This window comes from Protopterus annectens, chromosome 10.part0, assembly GCF_019279795.1.
Source record: "Protopterus annectens isolate FY-2018-M chromosome 10.part0, PAN1.0, whole genome shotgun sequence".
NCBI classification, from domain to species: domain Eukaryota; kingdom Metazoa; phylum Chordata; order Ceratodontiformes; family Protopteridae; genus Protopterus; species Protopterus annectens.
In genome coordinates, this window is record NC_056744.1 from 675,673,642 (window position 1) to 675,700,684 (window position 27,043).

Genomic DNA, 27,043 nt, shown 5'->3' on the forward strand with positions numbered 1-27,043 from the left:
TCAAGTCAGACTGTAGAAAGTGTCACTCACTCAAGTTTAATGGCAGGATCTCAGACCCCATAACGTGTTAGTAATGCTTCAGGAAGTGACATTGGTATCACAAAGTCAAGCACATGCTGACGTTATACTCACGCTTGTACAGAGAGAAAACCCACGCACATCTACACTAGTATCTCCAAACCCAAATGGACACTTTCCAGCTGGTGGCAGATATTCAGAGAGAACAGTGTCCACAGTGACACCTTTACAAAGGAGAGTTAGGTACAGGAATTTTTTACAGCTACCCCCGCAGCAAATGTGCAGTGACACCATTAGGGCTTAGAGTGCAGCCTGAGAGAGTCAGCTGGAAATGGTCAGAGTTCTTCTGCAGGGTATGTTTGAGTATTTCCAGCAGTGTTTGTAAATGGTACAGAGTAGGGATAATGCCAAGGTCACACTGATGCATAGTATGGTGGCACATCAAACATCAATGGCCACCTCCATTAGCATACTACTTAGGACTTATCAAACTCAAGCAGGAGTCAGACTTGGAAGGGGAAGAGGACACATTACTTTCCTGACACATGGTTTCAGATCAGAAGTGCTTGTCAAGAAATTACTGGAATTAGTTGGAGGAATAAGCACAACAGATTTCTCTTGCAGGCCACATCAGCATTTGTCTATACTTAGCAGAACTTCTCATTCAAAGTCTTGACCATGTTCCCCCGAGCACTGTCAGATCAGTATCTGCAGGATGACCTGCATTGAGCAAGACATGATATCAGGCAAACTCACCATTGAGTTCTCATGAGAAACTCTCTTAAAAGTCAGTTCCACTATCACCTAGCCTATCTTAAGGAGATGTGTATGGCACATTTGACCTTGACCTCTTGGAATTCAAGTGTGACATTTCTGTTGCTTATTATTTGACTTTCACAAACACAGGTCAATGTTTAACTCCAAAGGGTATACATTATAAAAAAAGTGGGGGTGCTTAGGATACTTTACAACTGTATGCATTTCATTCCTGTAATGGTACTGTTTAAAAATCCCATGGAAATTGTTAAAGAAATCATATTGCAATCAATATCACCAATGCTCGGTGCATTACCATTCTTACAGCTAGCAGTTACCTACAACTTAAAAATAGTAATACAAACATTTTCCTGGAAACACAGTAACGAGAAAATTACAGATTAAAATGAATATCTTGCCATGTAAAGAAACACTGCTGCTGCTTCACCTCAGTGGTGCACAAATGTTTTTATGCCTCTGAAGCCACAAATTATTGTATATGACAAAATAAAATAATTGATGTTCAGTACCCCAACGGACAACATAATTTAAACAAAACATTGCATTATATAAAAAACAATATGATACGTTTTCATTCATATGCTAAGTATTAAATCATGTTAAATATTGAATTAACAGTTTTACTAATTGTATCACTTGTTGACATTTAATACATGCATGCTTAAGGAACACAGCTCACTATTGTGCAAAACACTTAAAAATGTGATTTATACGATGCTTTATAAAATCACTAAACAGGAGTCAATGAGCCCCCTGGTACTACTTTTACAAACAATAATATGAGTAATTATTCTGAAATTTCCAAAAAAAAAATAGTTCTTTAAAGATGAGAAGGACTGTCAGATGAACAGTGACAGCAGACAATGCGCCACACCTTATTGTCCACAGATATCACTCCATGCATTATTATACTCTTTTTGTGTGCTTTTTACAAGAAAGAAGATACTAACCTGAATGTCATGGTCCATAGTTCTGGACTAGACTATGCATCATTACCTGGTCAGTTGTATGCAGTGCAAGAGCCTCCCATATGGGCTCCATTACTAATGCTGCTATGTAGTCATCATTAGTCATAGTGGGATTGGAACTAGGAGTTGCAGTGACAGCATGGGTCATTTCACCAACAGACCAGCACATGATCATGTTATGCAGAATGCAACATGCAGTAAACATCCTACACACAGTAACTAGGTCACACTGAAGTGGACCCCCAAACTCATCCAGGCACCTAAAATGACTCTTCAGGAGGCCAAAAACCAGGTGACAACACCGGTCTGGGACTGGGTGTTTCTTAGGAGTCTGCTGCTGCTACTTCACTTGGATTTGTCACTGGTGTCATGAGCTATGGCTCCAATGGATATCCAGCATCACCTAAAAGGAAAAAAGAGAGAGAGAGTGAAGGGGGAATAAAATAAAGGAATAGCGGTTTAGTGTCAGTAACACATTTTAACATGAATAGCTACTTAAATATAATGGAAAAAAAAAAAATGGTGGAAGGGTGAGATAGTGTGCCAGATATGGGAATCCTGGGCACTGCCAGGATGCTGGGAAGAGATGTTGGTGATGAACCACCACGCATAACACACTTCATTGCAACCAATGGAATAGTAGCCCTTTCCTTTGTGGTATTGCTCCCCCTGTGTACCAGAAGGGGCCCTAATTGCACATGGGTGCAATCTATTGCACTGAGTATTTTGGTGAAATGTGCCACCCCATAAAAGGTAACCATAGTCATATCTATGTCCTGAGCTGACACCAGAAACAGACGTACTGATCCACGTGTCAAGAGTGCATCCAGGAACTGCTGTACTACCGTGGAGATAGAAGTCTGTGAGATCCTCACTGTGTCCCCACTCTGTCTCTGGAAGGTCCCTGTGGCAAGTATAGTGAGGGCTAAACATACCTTTGTATCTACAAGGATAGGAAGCCCTCCTGTGGTACTCACTAAACCCCTTAAAATATCCCTGTCCACTCTGAACTTATCAAGTATCACCTAGTTATTAAAGTTATAGTGTACCAGAAGGGGCCCTAATTGCACATGGGTGCAAGCTATTGCACTGAGTATTTTGGTGAAATGTGCCACCCCATAAAAGGTAACCATAGTCATATCTATGTCCTGAGCTGACACCAGAAACAGACGTACTGATCCACGTGTCAAGAGTGCATCCAGGAACTGCTGTACTACCGTGGAGATAGAAGTCTGTGAGATCCTCACTGTGTCCCCACTCTGTCTCTGGAAGGTCCCTGTGGCAAGTATAGTGAGGGCTAAACATACCTTTGTATCTACAAGGATAGGAAGCCCTCCTGTGGTACTCACTAAACCCCTTAAAATATCCCTGTCCACTCTGAACTTATCAAGTATCACCTAGTTATTAAAGTTATAGTGATCTCTTTTCTGGATATATCTCTGCCTTCTTGTCCGGTCAGGTCTACGGAGAGCAAACGGTTTTGGTGCGGCCAAGACAAGCAGCTCAAAATGGGAAATAGTAAAGCTAGCAGCAAGTGACAGCATCCTTATGGATTGCAAAGTAGATAGGATTGGTGACTCTCCTCTTTATATAACATATCTGCAAACAGCATAGAAAGGTGGGAAAAATTTACTATGAATAGCAAAGAGGGAATGGTTCATTAGCATATGCCGTTCTACATAATTTCACATTAACATCTCATTATCACTTAATTTGCTTTGGCTTATTCACAGCCATTGTGCATTACTGTAAATAGCCTCTATGAATCACAGTATGCTGCACTTGTTTGTGGACAGCATGCATAGCCTTAACGTGTCCATGTAATAACTACAAATACCTCTGTAACTCTCAGTACTTCAATATGTCAGAAAGAAAACAGGATATGTTACCAGAACAATAGGACAGACTTGAAGAGCTAGCACAAAATAATCATGAAGCAAATGTTTTTTAAGGGATGAGGTAAACACTACTTTCCCAATGAAATTTACCTTTTCAGACATTTATTTTTTTAGTAAGGTACTTAAGGATAATTATGATTTTAAACCAGGTGCTGCAAAATGTGCATATTCCCTTATCCTCTGGTTGTATCTTTAGCCCTTTTATTATATTTTAGTGCTGTACCTAAATTGCTACAGATGTTGGAAAAGCTATTTTTTTTTCTGAAGTAGCATGCAATCAGTTCAGAAGTACTATGTTACTTTTCGCAAAACCTTTGACAAAACCAGACATTGTGAAATCATGACAGATTCTGCAAGCCTTTGTCCGTCTGTTGTATAAGGGAAACAGTTTTCACACATTTGTTTTCCTAAACAGAATGTTTCACAGGACAATTAAACTCCTGCTGTCAACTTGGCTCTTCACTTCATCGGATTAATTTACTGGAGTATGAAACATACAGGCTCATAGCTACAATTTGCCATGTGTTGCTCACCCATTTCAAAGCAAGTCGGTCATCATTTCTGCAAGGTGACTTCTATTCTTTTTATTTTTCCCCATGTGGATTACTTTATCATGTCTGCACATGTATAGTTCACTAGGGTGTGGCTTACGGCTATTAATTTACCTTAGCCAAGCAATGAATCTATATATACCCATAATTATGTTACATTTTATTTTAATTCTGCATTCTTGCTCTGTCTTCAGCATGTTATGAGCAGACCATATACAAACCCCAGAGAGAGAGAGAGCTCCCCTTTACTTTTACAATATCAGTCTTTATTGTGCTCTAAAGTAAGCCCCTGCAGCGAAGGACACATTAACTGTACCTCTGCAATGACATATAAGCAGTTGGCATATATGAGTGAGTGTGTGTGTGTGTTAAATTTACTACAGCAGAAGACAATGGAGATTACTATTATATGATGTCCGGGATAAATACTGTAAAATTTCATTTTCACATAAGTAGCACACACCACATAAAACAAACAGATAAACAGAGATAGCAGCATTAGAGAATAAGTTTGAGTCATCTTAAGGGAATGAGCAGAAAGTTTACCACATGTCAGTATCAAAACATCTAGTATTGTAATGTCTCACACTGTAGTAGCAGTTATGTAGACTATTAAATGCCAGCTCACCTTTATAATAGATCACAATGATCAAGCTAATCATTAAAAGTGAAGGAACAAGGCAGGTTTTACAAGTACATGCCTCGATAATTGATCATTTTTCCTTTTCACTGTAGCTCATTTAAGAATAATTCAGGAAAATAAATTTGGTGGAGTAATGTATTTTATAACATAGATGATGGTTAAAGGATGCTTTGGTTGCTGAAGTGGTGTGACAACTAGAAATGATCTTAACTTGAAGTCAGTTACTACGTATAATTCTTGGTTTGGGTGGGGGTTCAGAACAGTTATCACTGTAGCACAACTAAAGCCTTATTGTTGAGTGCTAGTAGTGCTATGGTGATAAAAAGTGATTCAGAGACATACTCCATTTGGGATTGCTATAGCAACACATGCTAAAGCCTTTTCACCCATTAGCAGAACATTAGCATGTCTCTGAATTAAAAAAACAATTGTAACTCTATTGCAGACAGCCAAAAACACACACATATACCAATGCATATGATCACTCACATACATACACACACACACACACACACACACACACACACACACACACACACACACACACACACACAGTCATGTATGCTTAAATGCAGATACACACACACACACATACTACACACACACATACAGTCATATATGCTTAAATGCAGACACACACACACAGTCATGTATGCTTAAATGCAGATACACACGCAGGCACACACACATGCACACACACGGTTTTCCTGCAGCAGTAATAGTCTCACTCCTGCTGTACACCTCAATGATTAAACACCATAAACATATGGTGTACTTTACCTCTCTATTCCATAAATAGTGTGGTATAACTTGTGCTTGAAACACTGTTACTATGTAATTCCAGCCCAGGGTCTCGGGAACGGTGGGTAATAATTTTCTACTAGCCATGCCCACCCACTGTAGAATTTGCATGTGACATTCTCCATTTATGATTGCTATAGGAATACACACTAGATCCTTTTTACTGTTGTAATGCTGCAGCGGTCTTTGAATCACTCTCATAATGCAGTGGGAAATCTGGCTACAAAAAGGATTTTGCAGTGCATGATGGGTATCTGAATCCCATCTTTGTGTCGATTTATATAAAGGCAAACACTAGGTTTGCCCAGGGCCTGTTAAGTACTGTTCTTGTTTGCCTTTTCCTGTCCTAAATTTCTATTCTTCCAGTTGCAAGATCAATTCCAGGTTTAGCTGTGCTCAGTTGTATTAATGACCTGCACAAAATCTAATTTTCATTACTTCAGTAATCAGGGATGGGTTATACATTTGAGACTCACATCAGAGAAATATTTTTTCCTGTGAAGAAGCAGCACTATCATTTTAACATGTATGATATAAGGCAGTGTTGTATGAACAATTTGATGGTAAAACCTGTATGAATATATGAATCCCATCATAATGTTGGCAATTTCAAGTTTTTATTTCATTGCAACATTTTAAATACTTCAGGTATAATATTAAGACATGGCTGTTGCTGTGGAAAAGTTATTTGCGATGTTGCCTCACAGTAAGACGTTGTCCAGTTAGATTCTCAGCTAAAGCGTCTTCTGTGTGGAGACATGGGTGAATGGGCGTACCTTCGTTGAAGGTTATATGTCAGGGCTGGCAACTCGGTACGTAAAAATCTATTGCCAATCATTAGCAGACCGGAGTTCCGCTGTGGCGACCCCTAACCGGGAAAAGCTGAAAGAAACAACAACAACAACTGAAATATAGAACATACAAACTACAGGGCTTGAATGCAGAAATTAATCTGAATTGTTTTATATAATGTACTTTTCTTTAAAGAATTAATCTTGTGTGATTGAGTTAGTTATATATTGGCAGCACCTGGCTAGTTAAAATGTATCTCGATAAAGACTGGCAAACTGAGGTGCCATGAAATCTTTAAAAAAATTAATAAAAATAAGTTGTAAAACATACAATACTGGACACGTTTTTTTTTTTTTTTTTGAACATCCTTAAATCATTATCTTGGGTTGAGGTATTTCATACAATTATAGTGATACTTTTCCCCTGATAAAATGTGGGACAGTGCTTTCCATTTAAAAGAAAAACTAAACAACTTATATGTATCTTTTTTCTCTCCCACCACTCACCAAATAAACACACACACATTCACAATAGTATATATATATATAGACACATACAGATGTACGCGTGCACACACACACACACACACACACACACACACACACACACACACACACACACACACACACACACACACACACACACACACACACACACAAACACGCACACATTCACAATAGTATATATAGGCACATACAGATGCATACATGCACACACTTTCACAAGAGTATATATGTACACATGGTTATATGCACGTAAACATTTACATGCATGCACACATATACACATATATAGACACATACAAGATACACACACACACACATACACATATACCATTTTACATGCATACACACCCAAATATATGCTTACACATGCATGTATACACACATACATTCAAACACATACATAAACAAATATACACACTATAAATAAACACACACACAATCACATAGAAGAGTGCACCTACACACATGGGAATATGCTTACACAATTATGCATACATACGCACATACAGACACTTGCACAGTCACAAGCAGTCATACACACACACAAACATACACAAAGGCCCACACATACTCGTTCACACACACACAAAACACACACACATGCAAATACCCATACTATAAATAAAAACACAGACACACACACATGCAAGAATCTATAGACTCACGCAGTTACACATATACATACATATACATAGACACACAAACACATATATATGATTATGGTCCATTTGATCTAAAGCACATTTGATCTAAAATACATTTCAACAAAACTGCAAAACATCAAAACACATTTCAATGGAAATATTTTATGTCCCCCTGACTTAAATATTATATCTCCACAGTCACACAACCAAGGCTTGATGTTCCAAAACTAAAAAAAGTTTTGTGTAATTTTGGAGCAGTAAGAGTAAAGTGAGGCACTGATACAAATTAAATGTGTTTTGTTTTGTAGGGGCAACCCCTTTCTACCCCCTAGTGTAGGGGTACGCGCTTCACAACACCACTACCATTTATACATACTAATTTAAGTTTACTGTACCTCCAAGAAAAGGGAATTCTCTAAGATATAGCATTTTCAGACCGTACTTATTTTCTAGTAATCGTACTTAAACTTTCCTAGTTCCAGTGATCACACTTACTGTTGCTGAATTTATAACAAGATCCTTCACTAGAGCTTGAGCCTTATATCAAATTATAAGAAAAAACAGCTCCTACTTCTTATGATCCATTTTAATGATGTTGCACATTTCCACATAAATACTTGGTGTATGTGGAGAAATTTTAACATCTCTAGGATATGCTTACAAAGATGAAAAGGAACCTTTATCTGAATGTATGCACTGATTTTCTTGACTATTAAAATATCAAAACTGTATTTTGTTTAAAATCAGAGTAATTATTAACACATATTGCATAATAATAAGTTTTCTAATAGTCAAAACAAGTGGTTAAAGAAAAAAGAAAAAGGAAAAAGTATATCTGTACCTGGTACACTGCCTGTTCACACTGTTTATCCTTCTGAGCCTTCTTTTCTAGTTCTTCTCTTTGCTTCAATTCAAAGATAAGTTGAAAGAGGTCTCGTAAATCCAGAATTACCGGTTCAGCCTGTATATGAGGTATCAAGTAATTCCAAAGATTACAAAAAGCCCAATGTTTTCTGATTCACTTTATATTTACTTCTGCCCATTATGTTACAAAAAAGCTTTGCAATTAAGTGAGCAACCATTCTGAAGGCAGGCACATGAATTCACTTTCTGAAATAATGAACAGAGTCCCCCTACCATAGAAACAGAACTAGAGAAAGATGGGGTTACTATTGCTGCTTTTTCTGTTTCAGTATAAATCACATGGTTTTGTTACTGACAGAAAGATGCTGGTCAGTTTTAGTTATTCAAGAAATATATATTTAGTATGTTAAAAGAGCCTATTTCCTATTTTTTTAACAAAATCAGCTAGTGATTTTGCTTTATACTGGATTACTGTGTGTGCGTGTGTGTGTGTGTGTGTGTGCGTGTGCGTGTGTGTGTGTGTGCGTGTGTGTGAGAGAGAGCACGCATGCCACAAAGCTCTCTCTCTCTCTCTCTCTCTATATATATATATATATATATATATATATATATATATATATATCCATATACATATATATATATATATATATATATATATATATATATATATATATATATATACTGTATGTATAAATACACAAACTACAAGAAAGACCCAGTAAATCTAGCCTTTCCACTGTGAAATACCTTAAACCTCCTGTAGTGGAGGACTGTGATGTATATTCAAATGAGTCTTTATGGCACACCATTGTTTCAGCTGCATGGCTTTTGAATGTCCATGACTTTTTTCTTTTACTTTTTAGTCTTTAGTACTGCATGCAGGCAAAAAAAAATAAATAAATACTTCACTATCACAAGCCATTTTACATATGCATACCATCACAGGTTCATAGGTAGGTACTAGGCTATTGGCCCAAGGGCCTACGTAAGCCTAGCCAACAAGGTTCCCTGGCTTACGCCACCCAAGAAAGTTATTTTCCTGGGCCACTGTTGAGCAGAGACACAGAAGTGATCCCTGGGGTGTATTTCCTATTTCCCATCCACTCATCTAGATTTTTCTTGAAGAGTGCTAATGAAGAACTTTACTTGACATAGATGGGTAGCCTGTTCCAGAGTATGGGAAGTTTCTGGGATAGGAATCTATCCCTCCAACATGTCCTGTTTATTGTGGTGACAAGGTTTAGGTCCCTAGAGTGTGTAGCTCGGAAGGATTGGGATTTCTTTAGGTGTAGCATGTCCAACAGCTCTGGGTTTGACATAGCTTTATATGTTAGGTAGACATCACCTCTGAGTAGGCGATATGCTATGGAGTAAAGCTGGAGTTTTTTTGAGGCAGTCAGTGTAGGGCATTTGTTTGAGTCCAGTAATCCTCTTTGTGAGGTATTTCTGTAGCCTTTCCAGCTGCTGCAGATGTATTGTGAGGTACATTCCAAAAGGGGCGTTGTACTCCATAGTGGGTCTAATGAGTGTCGAGTAGAGGGGAACGATGACCTCTTTTTTCCTGGATGAGAACCCTTTTATGATGAGGTGTGCCACGTAGAAGGACTTCCTGACTACTGTGGTGATGTGCCTATCAAAGGAGAGACTACTGTCCACCTGGGTCCCAAGGTCTCTTATCACGCATTCGGTGTTAAGTAGATTGCTGCCTATGTGGTAGTTCATGGGTACAGAGTTTTTACCAAAGGGGATGACACTGCACTTTTTTGCATTGAGCTTGAGGCCATGGCTCTGACACCAGGCATCTGTCTCAGAGAGGCCCTTCTGTAGGATGTTCACATCATTTGGTGACTTGACTATGGCTCCTAGTTTGCAGTCATCTGTGAACTTCATTAGCCAGAGGCCTTCTGTGTTAGCCTGTACTTCAGAGAAGTAGATACCAAACAGGAGTGGTCCCAGGACAGAACCCTGTGGTACTCCACTTGTCACTGGTTTGAGGTCAGATTTGGAGTCTGCAACTTTTACAGTGTGGGTTCTGTCAGTGAGCCAGTTGGCAATCCATGTTGTGACGTAGGGATTTATGCCTAGTTTATTGAGTTTAGCTATAATTCCAGAATGGGGGATGGTGTCGAAAGCCTTGGCGAGGTCAAGATAGGCTGTGTGAACCACCTTACCCTCATCTACAGCTTTGGTGACTGCCTCAAAGAAGTTGATTAGGTTCAATAGGCATGATCTGCCTTTCACAAACCCGAACTGAGTGGGATCCAGAGTTTGGAGGTTACCAATGTCTTTGTTTATGAGTTCCATGATGATACGTTCCATGGCTTTGCAGACCAGGCTTGTCAGACTAATAGGTCTATAGTTCCCGGGATCAGTGGTGGCTTCCCTTTTGTGGAGTGGGATAACTGTTGCTGTGGGCCATTCAGTGGGCACAAAGACTGATGCTAGGCTATTATTGAACATGGTGCTTAAGTGGGGAGCCAGTTCATTCTGAAGTTCATGTAAAATGCAGCCTGGGATGTTGTCCGGTCCCATAGATGCTGTGTTTTTGGCTTTAGAGAGTGCAGCTTTCACCTGCGTAGTTGTGATTACAGGGACTCTGCATTCTTCCTGTACAGATATGGGCCCTTTAGGGGGTGAAGGGGGGGGGGGGTAAAGTTAGCACTGAACCTATCTGCCAGGATGTTGGCAATATCAGTTGGTTCTGTAATTTTCATGCCTTTGTGCTGTAACTCAGAGCAGATCTGGGTGTTGCCATTGAGATTCTTGACATAGCTATAGAATGATTTTTGGTTGTCCTTGGAATTAGTGGTGATTTTATTTTCATAGCTAGCTATGGAGGATCTTATAAGGGATCTCAGCTTCTTAATGAGGCTGACCAGGGAGCTCCTCCACTCATGGGATTTTACTCTCTTTTGCAACAGTTTCTTCCTTCTGTTGTACAGTTTGTTTATGGCAGGAGACCACCAGATTGGCTTCCTTTTTTTGGAGGATTAGCGTCTTGGTTCTGTTTGGGATAGCACGATCCATGCACTCATGTAAGTGCTTATAGAGTGCATTTGTGTAGAATTCAGCAGTTGTAACTGTATTGTCCATCTGCATGGGTCTCATGAAGTTCACTACTTCTGTCTTAAGAAGCATGAAGTTGGCTTTGGAGAAATTTTTTACTGTGGTTTCCTTAATGGGAGGGGGGGGTGGGATGTGCATATCAAGGGTGATTAGCTTATGGTCAGATCGGACCAAGGAGGAGTTGACTTCAGGTGTGGAACACCGGTCACTCATGTTGGTAATGACTAGGTCTAGGACATTGTTGCCCTTGGTGGGGGTGTGGATAAGTTGATCTAGGGCATTGGAGTTTATGAATTCAAGAAAGCGTTGCGCTAAGGAGTTGGTACACGAGTAGTTTTCCCAGTTAATGGTGGGGTAGTTGAAGTTGCCCATTATTAGGGTGTTTGGTTGAACCCTAATATTTTCCAGTACATCAAGAAAAGAGGAGTGGGAATCCTGGGGCATGTTGGGGGATCTGTAGCAAGCTACAATTTGGATTGCAGTTTTGCCAAGAGTTAGTTGCACTTGGATAACCTCGGATACATTATGCTGAGCAACTAGCCTGGAGGTGTGGATATCCTTAATGAATATGGACACACCCCCACCTTTGGTGTTTCGGTCCAGGTTACATGGCCAAAACGTGTGGTATGTTATAGCCTGGTAGTGTAGGGGTGCTTTCTGGAGCCTTGAACCAGGTCTCAGTCACTGTACAGATATCGATGTTCTCCATTTTAAGGAGTGCTTTGAGTGAGTGCATTTTGAAATTTAGACTTCTAGCATTGAGTAGCATTACCCTCAGTTTTTGCTTGCCTGTTCCTGTTATGGTGTTGAATTTGTTACTTGAACCCTGCCTAACAAATCATCATCAACAACTCCTTTTTGCCAATTTTTCTACATGGCTTTGGGGTGCCATGTCCTATGTTCTTATCTCTCTTGATTTAATACTTTCCTACCAACTTTCACAGTCATGCCAGGCTGTCACAAGTCTTCTGTCACTCCGTTCATCCATTGCTTTGCTGTATGCCCTCAGTTCCACTTTCCTTATTTCTGCCTGCCCCTAATCCTCCAACAGATTGCTTCTGCTTTCCTACACAAGTACCTGAACCATGGCAATCTGCTCTTCTACCTTCTTTGCAATTGGAACTACTTGGACCTCTGCTCTGACCCCACCATTCCTTTGTCTGTCCTACGGTGTACATCCTACCACCCATCTCAGGCACTTCATCTCCATCACCTTTTTCTTTCTCATCTCCATCAGTTTTAGCTTTCTCAGTTGCTCTGCCTTCTCTGCCCAGGTACAGGTTCCTTGTCCTTTCATTATAGGCTGTGTCTGGGGCAGTAAACCTTCTATGGGGTTTTCTTCATTTATAATCTGCTGAAAGTACTTCGTCCATCTACCTTTGATGTCCTGTAGACTGGTGAGCACATTGTTTCTCGCATCCCATATGAAGAGTGTCTGATGAATTTCTCCTTTACCTTTCTATCTTTGCTTTGCAACCTGACAGAGTTTTTTTGTGCCGTCTACCAAGTCAGTTTCCAGGAGTTGGTACAGTGCCTCTGATGCCTTGTTCTTTGCTATTGCAACTTCTCTTTCAGTTTTTTTTTATCAGCAAACTAGTATTCCTTCTTAGCCTGGTCTGTCATTTATGTCTCCCACTTTTTCCTGCACTGTTTCTTTCTTTTGACGAATGCCTGGACTTCTGCATCCCTCCACCAACCTTTCTTATATACTTTATTTCCATAACTGGCTTGGTAGCATATCTGCTCTATAGTCACTTTGGAGGCACTGACATTCCTCTTCAACTTGGTCTGTTTCCAGTTCTTCTTGAGGTGGAAGAGTCCTAAATATTTACATAACGTCTTCTGCTTTATCTGCAGTTAAACTCCAGGTCTTTATATTAGTTGCTATTGACCTTTAGAGTCCTCACTGACTACCGCTTGCAAATAACTATAATAATCAGGGGTTTATGTTGTGGGACGACTGTTTTACTAGGGGTGACTTTGCAATCACTGATTCTACACTGGTGCCCTTTCCTTACCAGGAGGAAGTCTACTTGAGTTACGTTGGCCACTCTTATATGTGTTGGCCACCATCAAGCCATTCACCAGACAAAAAGCTGTCTGAAATACAGATATAAAGGTTGGTTTATGACTAGCCATGCAGTCATTGGAGTCAGCTTTGTGACTTAAAAAGTTATATGTATGACAAATATTGCTTTGAAAAAGGGTTGTTTTACCTGAAAGCTTTGCTTTTTGTTACTTTCATTACATTTTATACGTTTGTACTGGTTTGTCTTCATTTGTGTTTGGATTATCTACCATTACTCTACCATTGTTTTTGTTCTAGCTGGAGATGTATTGACAAATAGACAATATTCAGAAAACTATCTGCAGCAAATAGAGTAACTTCTGGAAAATAAAGCAGTTTTTTTCTCAAAAAAGTTTGCCTGCAGTCCCCATAACAAATGTATGCTTGAAAAAGGCTTTTTCACATTGCTGTAAACTGTTTTTCTTTATTTAATATAGTGGTCCTTTCTAAAAATAAATCTTGTAGACTAGCTGACAAAAATACAGCAGTTCATACAGTGACCTCTAAACAGAGTAGCACTCCTGTCAGTTCCATGTACTGGGATCAACAAAACAGCTTCACCTTCTACCCAGGCAGTAATAAGTCTAGCTGGCTTCCTCTCTGGTGTCAAATCATAACACGTATATGGATACCTCTGAGATTGCCTTCTGTCTTGTCTACTTCACCTTGAGTCTTTCACAGCTTTCCTCAAAATCAAAGGTCAAAAATCTATTATGCACTAGGGACGTGAGTTTCAAATATCCCTATGCTTAGCTGTCCCTCGTTATGTCTAAGATCCTTGTTTATTTCTGGGTTAATCTACTTAAAGAGACCATCTACTACTACCGACCAGTACCAATAATATACAGGATGGCCCCCTAAAGAGTCAGAATTATGACCTATCAGGGCCACTGCAATCACATTTCAACCATAGCTTCTAGACAGGCTTTATGTCACACAAATGCAGGACTGCAACAGTTATTCCTCAGCACAAGGTTGGACCACCAATGGATCCTGGGATGTACAGACCCATTAGTCTGACTAGTGTCATCTGCAAAGCAATGCAAAGAATTACCATGGAAATGATAAATAATGATGTAGGAAACCTTCAGATACTGGGCACAATCCAGTTTGGTTTCAAGTGTAGATCTTGCCCACTATTTTTATTATTTATTTATTTATTTCCAGTTTGATAACCGGGGAAGTCCACTGGGCCCGAAAGCCCGTTTTCAGTGGAGGCCCGGGGAGAAAAGCTCCATGATAATACATTACACACAAAAACACAGCAGAAAAGATCTAAACTAATACATTACACACAAAAACACACACTGTTCTAATAGCATAATACTTTAACAATTTCCAAACAAGAATGAGGTGCAATGGGCACTATACATAAGAAAAAGATATATTAGTGCAACTGTGATGTTAGTAAGTAGGAAAGGAAAGCAAATTATAGATAGAGTTTGAATGCAAGAGCATGGATGCATGGGAGAAAGAAGAAGAAGCAAAGAAATTAAAGGAGAGGTGTTAGAAGAGGATAGAAAAAGAACAGATAACTAATGTTCAATTTGTGGTTGAGTCCAGGAGACCACCTAGAGAAAAAGGCAAAAGATTTAAGGTGAGAGTAAGCATAGCACTTGAAGGAAAATAAAGGGTTTAATCAGGGAGGAAGGAGGAGATAATGAAGAAGAGAGGGGAGCTAGGGAGAGTGTCAGAAGAAGGGGAACCGGGGGGGTGGGATGGAACTAGGATAAATTGAGATCTAGGTAGGAAGTATACAATTACATTTCCAATTTTGGAAAAGGTGAGAATGAAGAAGAGATTTAAAGTGTTCATAGTTTGTAGTAGCTCTTAGAAGGGAAGGAAGTGAGTTCCATTTTTTTGCTGTAGTATAGGAAAGTAGGAGTTGGCCAGGGGGTCGTTTGGGTTTGTAAACTGAAATAAGATTTTGGTGGCTAGATCTTAGGGGCCTTGGAGGATTGTATATGGTGAAGGTATTAGATAATGCTGGGCAAGCAGTAGGTTTAAAGATTAGTTTGTGTGCAGTAGTAAGTTGGAGGAAATTGAGTTGATTAGGGAGTTCTAGCCATTGTAGACTACGGAGGCAGATGCAGTGGTGTGTAGAATGAGTGGAGTTAGTAGCGAATTTGGCAATTTTGTAGTAGCAACTTTCGAGTTTTTGGAGATAGAAGAGGAGAGATTGGATAGAAGAGGAGCACCATACAGTAGAGAAGGGAGAAGGAAGGTAGTGGCGAGTTTATCTTGAAGATGGAGTAAGAAAGTTTGCATTTCTATAAAGCATACCGAGCTTCTGATGAGTTTTCTTTATGTTTAGTTGAATATGATTGTTAAATTTCAGGTGTTCATCAATGGTTACTCCGAGTAATTTAGCACTACTAACAACTTCTATTGAGGACTGGGAGAGGCTGGAAATTATGAAGGATGACTTATCAGGAGTCAGAGCTTTTGAGGGGGAGAAGAGAATGATGTGGGATTTTTTGGCATTGAGGGAGAGATGATTTTGAAGCATCCAATTTTCTATGGTTGTGAAGGCCAATTGGGTTTTGGCTTGGAGCTCGAAGGTTAGCAGAGCAGATAACAGTGGAGTCATCTGCGTATTGGACTATTTGAGCAAGAGGAATAGAAGAGTGGAGATCATTGATAAAAATGTTAAAGAGCAAAGGCCCGAGAATAGAACCCTGAGGGACTCCGGTAGGGGTAGGTAGGAATTTTGAGGTACCAGTATTCCATTTCACAGCTTGGGATCTATCAAAGAGATAACTTCTGAACCAAGAAAGAGAGTTGTGGGAGAGGTTGAGGTTAGAGAGGTGGTTGAGAAGGAGAGTGTGGGATATAGTGTCGAAGGCCTTAGAAAGGTCAAGAAGAACAGTGGAGACAATTTTTCCAGAGTCACGGGCTTGGTTGACAATTTCTAGGAAGGAATGAAGAGCGGTTATGGTACTGTGGCCAGGCCGAAACCCATGTTGTGTAGGAGTGAGGAGATGGTTATCGAGAAGGTAGGGCATGAGTTGCCGGTGTATGCATTTTTCAAGAATTTTCGAGATTGGGGAAAGAATTGCTATTGGGCGGAAGTTAGAGATGGTGTTATTTTTGCCTCCTTTATGGAGGGGCAGAATGTGGGCAGCTCTCCAAAGTTTGGGAACATAAGATTCTTGTATGGATCTATTGATGAGAATGCTGATAGGTATGGCGATGCCATTTGCTGCGAGCTTGAGAAAGAGTGATGGAATGTTGTCAGGGGCATTGGAGCATGGTTTGAGTTTGAGAAGAAGTTGTTTGATGCTGGTGGTAGACACGGGATGTAGAATGAAAGTGGGAGGTGGGTTATGAGAGTTGGAGTGAGGGATGGGTGCAGAAGGATGCCTTGGGTTAGGGGTAGGGGTGGAAGAGGAGAAGGATTTAGTCAGTTCAGCTATTGAGCCGGTAAAAAACGAGTTAAAGAGAGTTGCTATTTCAGTGTCAGTCTTATTATTGTCTGGACAGGGACTGGATTTTGTACCTGGATGTAAGAGTGAATTGATGGAATTCCAGAATTTTTTGGGATTATTTGTGAGGGAGGACTGAAGTTTGCCGTAGTAAGATTTCTTATCTTTTATAATAAGTTTTTTAGCAAGATTGCGGAGTTGCTTAAATTGCAGTAAAGAGGCTGAGTTTTTATTTTTGTTGTATAGTTTCCATGTTTTGTCCCTTTGTCGCATTAGAGTTTTAGTGTCTTTAGTTAGCCAAGGGGCAGAGTTGAACTTTATCCTTTTTGTACGGGGAGCGGCTTGGGAATCTAGGATTTTAAGGAAGGTAGTATTGAAGAGTTCTAGGGCTTCATCTAGGGGAAGAGAGTTTAGTGAATCCCAGCTTGTTAGTCGAAGGGTTTCTGAAAATACTGAAGGATTAAAATTAGTTAGGTTGCGAGAGTAGGCATATTGTTGTTGGTGTGGGAGCTGTTGGGTTTTTCGGTTAATAAAGGTTGGGAGATGATCACTTAATGAGTCTGGTAAGGTACCCGAGTTGGAGATATTGTTAGGGTGGCTGACTAGAATCCAGTCCAAGATGGACCCTGGAGGGTTGGTTTTGTTAGGTCTGGTAATGTTGTTTATTAGTTGAGTAAAATTATAAAGATTGATAGACTGAAGGGGAGTATTGTTATTAATATTATTCCAATCAATATTTACATCACCTAGAATGAAAGTTTCCTGTTTAATATTGTTTGAGGCCCAACAGAGAATATTCTCTAGGGTGGAGGAGTTGTCTCCAGGAGGGATATAGATGGTTATAATACAGATACTTTTGAAGTTGTTTATTTTGAGGATTCCTATGACTAGTTCTGCATTATTAAAGTTGGGAATGGTATTTTGGTATGGGGTAAGATTTAGCAGGCAGTTGTAGACTAAGGCTACACCACCACCTTTTTTGTTTTGGCGATCGGACCTGAGTGCTTGGTAGCCAGGTGGTAAAATTTCAGAGTTACTAGTTTGAGGTTTTAACCAGGTTTCTGTTACTGCTACTATGTCAGGTTCATTTATATTTAGCCAGGCATGAAAGTTTGTTATTTTGTTATTAATACTCTGGGTATTAATGGTAATAAATGTAAGGTATTTATTATTGTGCCTATTTGTGGGGGTAGTGGGAGAGAGAATGTTAGTTGGTGTTGGACATCTGAGAGAAAATCACAGAGGCAATGGACAATGGTAAAATTGTGTATACTGCCTACCAGGACCTGGCTAAGGCATTTGATACAATACCCACTCATGCTTTATTAGTAAGCTCATGGAATTAGGCATGAATCATTATGTTATGCTGACAGATGGGACCCAAGAAGTATGGCTTGGGGAGACCATGAAAAGGCATGTCACCAGCCGAGTCCCTCAGGGTGCCCTGCTGGGTCTGCTGCTCTTTGGCATCTACTACTTAGAAGTCTTAGCCAGTGTCAAGGACCTTTGGCTGATGAAGTTTGCAGATGATTACAAACTACTACCAGTCACTGAACCCCCCCCCACCCCGACACAAACATCATCTAACAAAGACAAATGACTGCTGCCAAAGCAGCAACTTAAAACTCAATGCCAGGAAATACATAACAGTACTTTTGGGGAATTTGGCTACCCCCAGGAAACTACCTCATCAATAAAACACCCTTAAAAGTAGACCCAGTAGTCAGGGTCTTGGGGATGGATGTAGATAGTAACTTGGCTTTTGACCAACATGTGTCTAAGGTAGTAAGGAACTCATTCTATATCACTCAACTTACAAGCAAGGACAAGGTCCAGGGAGGTCATTATTCCACTTATTCGCCCTCCTCAGACTCATCATTGAGTATAAACCCTCCTTTAGTAATTACCGGATTAGGCACATGCAACAGCTGTAATGTCCACAGAAGATCATATCTGCAAAATGAACGGTGTCAGAACTACTAGATCCAAGCACTTAAATTTTGCTTACAATATAAAGAGGACATGCTGGAGTTACTGGCATGTGTTTCAGAGAATTCCTATTCTACACATTTTCTGGAACAGGCTTCCATCCATGTGAAGCAAAGACCTTCCCTAACCCTATTCAAGTGTAACTTGGACCAGTGGACGGGAAGTCAGAAATTCACCTCTGGTCTGGCACCTATGTCTCTGATGGACAGAGGCAGTAGTTAAATCATGTTCTATCTGACATATACCCATTAAAATTACTTCTGAAGACAATAGCACATGCAAGATATTTATCTTGCATGGCTAAGACTGTATAGGCCACACTGGTTGTTAGCCTAGTATACACCTATGAATATATTAAATTATATGTATTAAAAAAGACATTAATGACACTTTGGATAAAAACTATGATGAGCATCTCAATCCAGTTACTCTGGGGTCTCATCATGAGACTACAAATTATTTCAGAAATTATTTATCCATATTCATGGATGCAAAAAGATGTTTTTAGTCTAACAGCTGAAGGTTTTGCCTTTCTGAAGGATGATGCCACAATACTAACAGAAAATAATTGACTTCAATAAATGGCTTAAAGTGTGGTGTCAATGGGTGGTGTAATGGTTAAGAAGTTTATATCACAACCATAAGGTACATGGCTTGATTCTTACCTTGGGAAGAGACATTGGTAAGGCATAAAATGGCCCAGAAAGGCAGCTAGCCTAATACTTACCTATGAACCAATTTCAAGTGGGTACAAGTATTCCATCAGCCTGGAGGACATGCCTAACAGGCCATGCTGCTTTGCCAGGGATAGTCTGTATCTGTTGCCTGTAGGATTTTGAATATTTGCCATATTCTTTTCCACCCTTGAAAATCAGAAGGTGTCACTAGTTAACTCCAGCATTCTGAACAGAAATCCCTACTTCTTGCAGGATCTCCTCACCTCCAAGAATGAATGTAGAACTCAGTGCAGTCACAGAGACATGATTTAAAGCCACAGAAAAGTCTCTGACAGGGTAGACTGTAATGCTTTCCACACATTTAGACCAGCTACTGCACAGGAAGGGAAGAAATGTGAAGGTGTCTCTCTATAAATTAAAAACAAACACACTTCAAGACTGGTCGATCAGCATAACAAGCTTGAGCTTCCCCATGTCCAAATCACCATAAATAAGGCCTCAAACCATATCCTTGCACTCTATTGCTCCCCCTTGATGACTTTCCCCCAAAAATCTCTTACTTAAAGGCAGTTGACACATGCCATGTTAAACCCAATACCATATTCATGGGTGACTTCAGCTACCCCAATGTAAACTAAGAATTAAACATGACTCCCAGTGCACAGGCCCAGAAATTCCTGGACTTTGTAAATGCCAACAACCTGAACCAGATAGGTCATACACCCCCTAGGGGCTCAAACATCCATGACATGGCCCTTGCAAACATGGCTAAATACTACACCCTGCCCAGTGTAATGTTCTCTCTAGTCAGTTCTGACCATAAAGCTGTTTCTTTCAAATTCAATGTAAAATCAGGGACAACTGCAAACTCTAGAACTATTAAAAATGTCTTTAAAGCTAACTTTCTACCACTATGGGACACTCTTACTAAATTTCAAGTCCCTCTACAACTCTGACAACACTGTTGCCTATGTTCACAGAAACCTTGTATGACCATATCAGCAGCTGTACAAGGACAACTGTAACTACCCAAAATAAGAGCATGACCAGTGCAAAAAACAAGCTGCTCTGGTGTACAACAAAGGGAAGAAACTCATGACAAACTAGGAGGGGCAATATTCAGCAGGGTAATAGCTCTCTTTATCAGTCTAAAGAAGCAACTTTAGGGGTTAATGAAGTACATAAAAGCCAAATTTCAAGCAAAAATGACCACCCAGACCAAGGAGAATCGCAAGACTTTCTTAAGCTATGCCCAAAACCTCAAAGACAATACACAGCAATGTACCAAATTAATTGTTAACAGTGCGGTTTATAATGAAACAGAAGGTATATTAAATCTATGGGCAACTGCAGTGGTACAGCGGTTAGTGTTGCTGCCTAACAGCAAGAGGTTCTCCGGTTCGATCCTCGGCTGGGGTGCCTTCAGTGCGGAGTCTGCATGTCCTCCCTGTGGTCACATGGGTTTTCTCCGGGTGCTCCGGTTTCCTCCCACATCCCAAAGACATGCTGTAGGTAGATTGGACACTCTAAATTGGCCCTAGATGTGAGTGTGTGCATGTGTGTGCCTTCTGTGGAAGGTTGGGCACCGGGCTGGCAACTCAACACCATAAAACTCTACTGCCAATCATGTGAGGACAGGTGAAGCACTGTGGCGATCCCTAATCAGGAAAACCCGAAAGAAGAAGAAGAAGAAGATATATCGGATCTCCTGGCCAATAAATTTGTCTCAGACTTTACTCCACTCTCCTCCACCTGGATATTCTTAATGAATTTCCAACATCCGTCACTCTCCCAACCCTCACTAGAAAGCAGGTCCTCAAGGTCCAAGGTCAAGAATACTGCATTGATAGGTCCCAGTAACATCCCAGGATACCTCTTCAATAGCATGAGATATGGACTATTAGCTCCACAGGAATTTTTCTTTAACCACAGCTTCCAAATTGGCTTCATACCTAATGAATGCAGAACTGTATTAATTATACCACTGCACAAGGGAAACCCATCCGTGGACCCATGAAATTACCTGACCCTTTAGTATGATTAGCCTGTTAGGCAAAGCTATGGAAAGGAAAATCAAGGATATCATAAATGACAACACAGGTAACCTACAAACACTGGAATGTAGTCAGTTTGGGTTTGTATAGCAGAGGTCTTGACTGCTCAAATTGCTGGACGTTTCTGAGAAGGTCTCCTAAGAGATGGATGAAGGCAAATCAGTACATACTGTCTACCTCAACATGGCCAAGGGTTTTGATACAATACCCCACTCAGGTATTATTAACAAGCTTACTAAACAAGGTATAAACCCATAAAGCACCTGCCAGATAGCCAGATGGTCAAACTGACAGAATCCAAGAAGTTAGGATCATTGAGTCTACCTCCGATAAAAGGCATGTCACTAGTGGGATCTCCTCGAGCTCAGTGCTAGGGCCACTACTGCCTGGCACCTTCTCTTCTGAAGTCAAGGATAACATCAAGGGCCTCTGGCTGATAAAGTTTGCCAAAGATTTCAAACTGGAAGCAGTAATTAATTCCCACCAAAATATTAATATCCAATTATTTGGGATTTGGGAACTTATGAGGACAGTCACCGGATTTTTAACCAACATGTGTCCAGTCTTGTAAGAAAGCCCTTCTATATTGCACAGCTTATAAACAAAGGGATTGTGACTAGAACTAGGGATGTCATTGTCCCCCTTTACTCAGCCCTCATTAGGCCAATCATTGTGTTTAATAACCCTCCCCTTTGGCATGCATCTTTTCAGACACATTCAACAACTGGAATGACCACAGTGATACCTTATTAAAAGGTATACATGGCCTAAATAGGTCCTGCATGGCCCAATTCAAAGCCCTACCATTATACTCAGTATCCTAGATATTGCTATAAGGTGAACTTTATCTGACATACAAGGCATCCTCCAACCAATACTAATGAATTTACTGCACATCAACAAGTCAGATGACATCAGCTATTCTTGGTCCATGGATTTAAACCTCTTCTGCAATATCAGCAGAATGGTTTGGAAGGATAGGTATACCTCACAGAGGATACCACTGCTCTGGAAATGACTCCCCATTGATACAATAAAGTTCATCCCTGTTCATATTCAAGTGCAAATTGAATCTATGGCTAGTAAAAAGAAATTTTACCCAAGGACTGCGTCTTCCACTACTAATTGACAGAGGCAGCCCCTAAATGCTTTATCCCATGTATGGGTCCCCTCAAATTATCTATTGTATGATACCAGTTGTTCTCATTATTGACAATATATAATTATCAGCCATGGGATGGGTAAGGCCAATCTTTAACCAAATGGGATAGTTTAATTTGTGCACAAAAATGGATACTGGCTAGGTTTAAAATGGCTGACAAGGGCTGCTAGTATTATACTTATCTATGAACCTGTAAGAAAGCCTGACACATACAAATAACTGGTGTCAGACTAATGGTCGAAAACTCGATGCCAAAAAGTGCATCATAGCTTCATTTGGAAAAATGGCCACCAGTTCAAAATACCACATTGATAACGTGCCCGGAGGGTGGGTAGACCCTGCAATCAGGGAGTTGAGAACACATGTAGACAAAGATTTGGCTTTTGACCAACATATTTCTACTGTTGTGAGGAAATTGACCCATATAGAACAAGTTCTAAGTAAAGATATGGCTTTGAACTGTTAAACAGGTCATGATGGCTTTGTACTCTAACCTCAGAAGACCTATGATTAAGTACAATGCTTCTTTGGTATGCACCCCATAAGACATATGCAACAACTGCAGCATTCACAAAGATTTCTCAGAAAAAGAAAACATGGTAGAAAACAAATCCTATGAAGACTGCATTAAATCACTGTCCCCATTTTCTGTCTCCTGCAAGTTACTGAGGGATGACCTATGTCTAGCCTACACAATATTCTCAGATCCAGCACTAACTAACCTGTTGCACATCCATAAAACAACTAGTATCAGAAAGAACAGATCTAGGGTAAAGAATATTGCCAGAAATATAAATAATACATGCTGTAAAGACAGGTGTATGTCACAGAGGATTCCCCTTCTTTATAAAAGGGTTCCATCTCTGTAAAGCCGAGTTCTTCCCTGCGTGTATTCAACAAGAAGCTGGACCACTGGATTGGGAAATGCAAATATACCCCTCGTCTTCTACCATGTCTCTACTAGAGATGGGAACCTTATAAATGTTCAACATCCTAAGTACTTGCACCGCTGAAAAACTTTAGGGAACCATCAACTTTCATTTTGGGGAGCTTAGCTAGGCTTAAATAGACCCTTGGATCATTATCCTAGTATTCTAATATGATACTTTAAAATAACCAGGATAGCAGAAGTCAGAATGAAACTAAAAACAGTTAAGGCTCTGCCTCTGTGAGAATATTCATACATAATAAACATTACTTTTCATAGCTTATCTGCTAACGGAGCTAATAAATCAGAACATGTGAGGGATGATCATATCTTCTCTGCAAATACTTAGTGTGTAGATTCATAGTAACATCATTCATATCCTAAAAAACAATAACTACAGTCACATGACTAGAGGGCTATAAGCCAATAAGCATACTGAACCCTGGAGCTAAAGTTATTCAAAAGGTAGTATATGAAACGGTAAAAGAAATAATAAATGAAAACTATATCCTATTCAAAACTCAGCATGGCTGAAAGGTTGCCATGGGATCGACTCTCCACTGACAAGACATCATCATTTCACTGGATAATGAAATCTATAGAATGACAACAGCAACAGTGCACCAGGACTGTTCTAAGGTGTTTGACGCTGTCGGACGCTAACAGATTCTGAAAGATCTAGAACGTGCATGACTTGACGAACTGGCAGTGAATAATATGAAAATGCAAATGCTAAAGTTGCTAGGCATCATCTAGTTATTGTGATAAACACATCTTCAGAGTTTTGCTTTGATGGCTGGGATAGTACTTTTAGAGTGACAGACTGGTTTTCTGCATTAAAAAAGAAAAATAAATACATCATGTGACTGTGTTCTATTTATAAAGGGATCACATTCCCAGTCCCTCTGACTGGGTGCACTCATAAATGATGAAAAGACTTTCTCATTTCAGAGGCTGTAATTTAAGATAACCATTACTTGCAAGTTATATACTGGTCATGGAATACCAGATCAACTCTCTGTACAAGTACAGATATTGGCACTTACCAATGTTGTCTACATGGAAGTAAATGAACATGTACTGTAGAATGCCTTTCGAAAAATATTACAATGATATGAGGTCCCAGGATGACTGATATATACTATTTGCATGCCATATATATATATATATATATATATATATATATATATATATATATATATATATATATATATGCCATTTGGTCTCTGTATTTGAGAAGTATGTGCTGTGTTGCAGTTCTCAGCATCACTTGAATCTGTTAGAGGAGGGAGTAGGACTCCACCAAGAGTGTGCCTTATATCCCACTCTTTTCTGCAATTTTCAGTAGAAGGCATCAAAGCACAGGGAATTTCTGGGATGTATTCATTTTGTGGAAAATAAGGTTGCAACTATTATAGGATACCATTAGCCTTAAGCAACTGTATATAGAGGCTGCATTGAGGATTTCTACTGTTGAGTGCAAAGTGAGTGAAATGAAAGTTATAACGTCGAAATTACATGTCATGATTCTCTTCTAGACAGCAATGCATTGCTTCCTGTTGGGGGCAGCTACCTCAAGTGAGGGGATATTATGAGGTTTTGTTCTTGAGTGAGAATAGACAGAGCAATAGATTGATAAAACAGCAGATTCCAAGCATTATAACAGGTTGTTGTATTTAAGTATGAACTGAGTTACAGCAGAAACCTGACAATTTACTTATCAGGCTTGTCAGGCTGTATCTCCATCTTCATTTATGGCCATGAGAATTGGATAGTGACAAAAATGATAAACAGGTTAAAAGTGGCAAAAATTACACTCCTTCAAGGGTAGCTGGGATCTCTTTCAGTGACATATTGAGGGGCTTGTCAATCTTGGAACATCTGATTGCATATCCACTAGTCTTCCATACTATTAGGAGTCAGGACAGATGGCATTGGCACATTGTGAATGCGTCATGCGACTGCCTTGCATGGGAGGTGGGTCAAGATCAGCTCCCTAGATAGAGGCCATACAGCAGACATAGGTTCATAGGTTAGTACTAGGCTAACTGCCCTTGTGGGCCATTTCAAGCCTAGCCAATTATCCCATGGGAGAATCAAACCCTGCACCTTGTGTCTGTAAGGTAAATACCTTAACCATCCTGATTTTGTCAATAAGCTTATATGAGAAAAAATGGTTATTGAATACGTTGAGCAGGAGACTAAAGCCGAAGATATGGAATTTGGTCTACTCTGCTGAACATGCTTGCAATCATGATCTATAAGGCAGGACATGTGTTTAGGAACTGGATATATGAGTAGCTGGCTGAATGAACCTCCACTGGCTGGGACATAGAATTGCCTATATTCTCTCATGGAAACATTTGCATGACAATAATGGTACTGAATTCCATGCCATGTTAGAGCTGGATTCCCTGAGAGTCATTACTAGGACCCTGATACTTTTCACACTGATCACTCATGGCATGGCTTACCGTAACACTGACAAACCATACAGCAAACCCAACACTAACAAAGTCAAACATAATACACTTTAACTTCCAATGTTACTATTTTAAGCTCACTGCAGGATACAATGAGCCTGAACGACAGACTAATTTGCTATAAGCACATACAGAATTAGTAAAGAAAAGAAACTTATATACAGTTTAGTTAGCAACACTTGCAGAATATTTTTACTGACTTGCTTCAATCAACTAAATAATAGAATACACAGAGGAGGTAAATAGCCAGAAATACATAGGAATAACCACTGATTATAAATAAAGTTTCCTTTACCACAATAACTGAACAGTCATCACATTTAAAAAAAAATCTGGAAATTTACACTGAATCAAAAGCCAGCTCACTCCAGAAATACAAAAACCATCATAGTCTGATCAGTGTAACTAGTTAAGTTTCTCAATGTCGTTGAAACAAGCTAATCTCCTCTATAAAGCAGCTCCTCAATGAAGGAGTGTTGCTTGGTAATGTCTTCTATGAAGCAGTGTTTATTATATAAGCTTCTCAATGAAGGAGTGTTGCTTGGTAATCTCCTCTATGAAGCAGTGTTTATTATATAAGCTTCTCAATGAAGGAGTGTTGCTTGGTAATCTCCTCTATAAAGCAGTGTTTATTATATAAGCTTCTCAATGAAGGAGTGTTGCTTGGTAATGTCCTCTATAAAGCAGTGTTTATTATATAAGCTTCTCAATGAAGGAGTGTTGCTTGGT

The 27,043-nt window shown here is 39.8% G+C and overlaps 1 protein-coding gene across 6 annotated transcripts in view; it reads right to left on the bottom strand.

Moving 5' to 3' along the window:
• The window catches only part of DAB1 (DAB adaptor protein 1), a 2,980,230-nt gene that overhangs the window by 638,247 nt on the left and 2,314,940 nt on the right, over positions 1-27,043 (bottom strand). For all 6 annotated transcript variants that reach the window (XM_044085518.1, XM_044085521.1, XM_044085520.1 and 3 more), the window contains exon 8: positions 8,440-8,559. In XM_044085518.1, coding sequence (XP_043941453.1) covers positions 8,440-8,559 — 120 coding nt within the window. The remainder of the gene's footprint in view (positions 1-8,439; positions 8,560-27,043) is intronic.